This window comes from Lathyrus oleraceus, chromosome 5, assembly GCF_024323335.1.
Source record: "Lathyrus oleraceus cultivar Zhongwan6 chromosome 5, CAAS_Psat_ZW6_1.0, whole genome shotgun sequence".
Classification (NCBI taxonomy): domain Eukaryota; kingdom Viridiplantae; phylum Streptophyta; class Magnoliopsida; order Fabales; family Fabaceae; genus Lathyrus; species Lathyrus oleraceus.
Window position 1 is genome coordinate 105,810,556 of NC_066583.1, and position 3,172 is coordinate 105,813,727.

Here is a 3,172-nt window from a genome sequence, read left to right on the forward strand (position 1 = left end):
ATTACCGAAACCAAGTCATTCACCGTAAATAACATATTTGACCAACCAACCCATAAACACTCTTTGTTGAATTTATCTAAAAAAAGCTAAACTTTTATGATTTATAAAAAAAACTTAAATTAAAAGCACAAATATTTACTCCTCTAACAAAAAAAACATATTTAACATATATAAAAAGATGAATTGTCATCATCCCTTTAAACAAGTAATACATTTTTATTATAAATATTTTTTTAATTTAAATAAATAAAATCATCTATTAATCTATAATTCAATTTCTAAGTATAATATTTATTTATATTTATATATTAGTCCTTTTTAATAAAAGATTGGTGTCCACGCGCTCTAAGAGATAGCGTGAGTAAAAACAAGACAGTGTTGTCACAAAGAAACCTGTGTGTTCCCAAAATGCAAAGTCTTATTTTATTTCAGTCAAACTCAAATCAAAACCTCATCACTCTCTCTGCATTGCATTGCATTGCTTCCAACAATCTCCAAAACATCCATCTTTTCAACCTCCATGTTCTTTCTACTCAATCATTATCCTATATAAATTACTAACATGTTTTCTTGATTTCAAACTTCACTTTCCAAAACCATTCTTATAACACATGGATCAATTGGATGTATCAGAGGAAGATCATGTAGGGTTATTGATTCAGAAAGAGATTTCTTTTGGCTTCAAAAAAGATGGACTTTTCGTCTTTGATGAACCCCTCAAACGTGCTCGTTTCAATGCAATCAATTGGATTTTCAAAGTTTGTTCATCTATCTATCTATTTACCCTTTTTCTCTTTTACCATTTCTTGCATCATTAATGAAACTGCTATTGGAAAAAATTTACAAAAATTTGATTTTGATTTTAATGTTTGGTTTCTTTCTGGTTTTGGATGGTGGGAATTTACTTCAGATAACAGAAGCATTGGATTTTCACTTTCAAACAGCTTATTTGTCAGTGACTTACTTGGATCAGTTCCTTACCAAACGCTACATTGATGTAAGTTCAAATTATGATCTTCCCAAATGCAACATTTGTTTGATTTTTCATTTCATCAATCTGATTAATTGATTAAGTATTTGATTTTACCCTTTTCGTTGATTTTTTCGATTTTATATGCAGGCGGAGAAGAATTGGGCGATAAGATTGTTATCAATTGCTTGTGTTTCTCTGGCTGCAAAGATGGAAGAATGCAATGTGCCGGAGCTATCGAAGTTTCAATTGGAAGATTGTTATTTCTTTCAAGGAAAAGTGATTCAGAAAATGGAACTTTTGGTTCTTACCACATTGGATTGGAACATGAGTATCATTACTCCCTTTTCATTCCTTTCTTACTTCATCAAAAAGTTCGGAAATGATTCCGACACAATGCAACCTATCTTTACTGTAATTATGGAAGGTGAATCAATCATCAATACTTGAATGTGTTTCCTTTTGAGAATGATGTGAATTTCTGATGTGGATTTCTTATGCAGGGTTCAATCTAATGGATCACAGACCATCTGTTGTTGCAGCAGCTGCTACATTGTTGGCATTGGATCAAACATTGACCATAGAAGATGTGAGGTTGAAAATGGATTCGATTTCGCAAATCGAACCGGTGAGTTTTTGTTTTCGCTTAAATCATTGTTAGAAAGAGAACATGTTAATGTTGTTGGTTAACCAATCAATTTTGGCCTTTGTTTTTGGATGCAACAGAATGATGTTTTTGATTGCTACACTCTAATTCGGAGATTATATGAGGAGAAGATGAAAAGAGAGGAGCATCTATATACACCGAATACTTCGGTTATCCGATCCAGGACAATTGATTATGCTGTTTCTATGACAAAGAGAAGAAGACTGTCGTTCATCGATGATGAAGATGGTGGCGACGAGAAGGATCCACATCAAGAAGATCCCAAAACTTGAAGTTTTAACAGTTCTATGTGAAGATTATGTTTTGTCCATCTTTGTTACTTTTTTGTCATAGTTTCATATCATCAAGAGAGATAGAGAAAGGTTTTGATTGTTACTAGACTAAAAATAGTTTGGATTTATTGGTTGTTACGACGAGGAACATCGAGGCAAAGGAAACTCGGGTTTTCGGATACATTTAGTAGTTGAAATGCTGAAATTAGCAGGTAAATTTGAAGTGTTAATATAGTTTGATCTCACAAATAATGGCAATAATGATGATGGAAGGTTTAGAAATGTGATGAAAAAGTGGGAAAGTGGGAAAAGAAAAACAGTGTTGGTGTCATAGGTTGCATGGTTTATGTTTCATGTTAGCCATGAGAAATGTCTTGTAAAGATTGATTGGATTTGTTTGAATGTTTGAGACTGCTTTTAAGGCGGGACCTACCGTTTTGCCTGGCTTTCTTGTGTTCATGGGTCATGAAACTCAGATGTTTGTTGAATCAAAAGTGTTTTTCTGTTGGTTATGCTTTGAAGCTAAGCAATAGATTTTAAGGTTTTTTTTACTCTTACTGCTGGATTGTAGGAGAAACATGTTACATCAGTTTTGTTTAATCTGAAAGTTTTAATCTGTTACCAAAAAGTTTAATCTCCAATCTTAATTCTTGTAAAAACTTAGGTACCTTATGGAAAATCGAAAATGTCTCTTAGATTTTGGAGATATATTCCCGAACGCACATTTGTTTAAGTCAAAACATTATTTAATCCGGAGATGCATCTCTGAAATATTTTAAAACATACATCATCCATCCCATTCTGAAAGGTCCATTTTACACGTTTATTGTTCCGGAGATGCATCTCTATTTATGATTTACGGAGATGCATCTCACTATCCTATCATTACAATGTATGTTATGTTTTGTTTATGGTTATTCAGATGAAGGTAATGATTTATAAATGTTAATGACCATGTTACGTGATGAGGATTAAACCATAAAATCGATATGCAAAAAATGCCATATATAAATCCAAATGGTAAAAAAATAACATATATAAATGAAGTCGAAATACACGATAAAGTAGAATGGAGTGAAAATAAAATACAATCCATAATGAATCTAAAGTACAACTACTATATACTACTGTGTATGCCGAACTACAGCTCCTCGGGCTCCTCGGTCTCCTCTACCCTCGTCCTTCGACGCTGTCTTCGGTACATCATTGTCTCTCGTACCTCTGTCATAATGGCATCTAGGACCTGCCTCACCTTAAACCCAT

The 3,172-nt window shown here is 33.0% G+C and overlaps 1 protein-coding gene across 1 annotated transcript; it reads left to right on the plus strand.

The window, feature by feature from the left end:
* Positions 1-409: 409 nt before the first annotated feature.
* LOC127088022 (cyclin-D5-1) lies at positions 410-2,421 on the plus strand. Its single transcript, XM_051028934.1, has 5 exons — positions 410-758; positions 911-997; positions 1,121-1,397; positions 1,474-1,598; positions 1,697-2,421. The coding sequence occupies exons 1-5, from the start codon at positions 612-614 to the stop codon at positions 1,907-1,909; spliced, it is 849 nt and encodes a 282-aa protein (XP_050884891.1). The 5' UTR covers positions 410-611; the 3' UTR covers positions 1,910-2,421.
* The last annotated feature ends 751 nt before the right edge of the window (positions 2,422-3,172 follow it).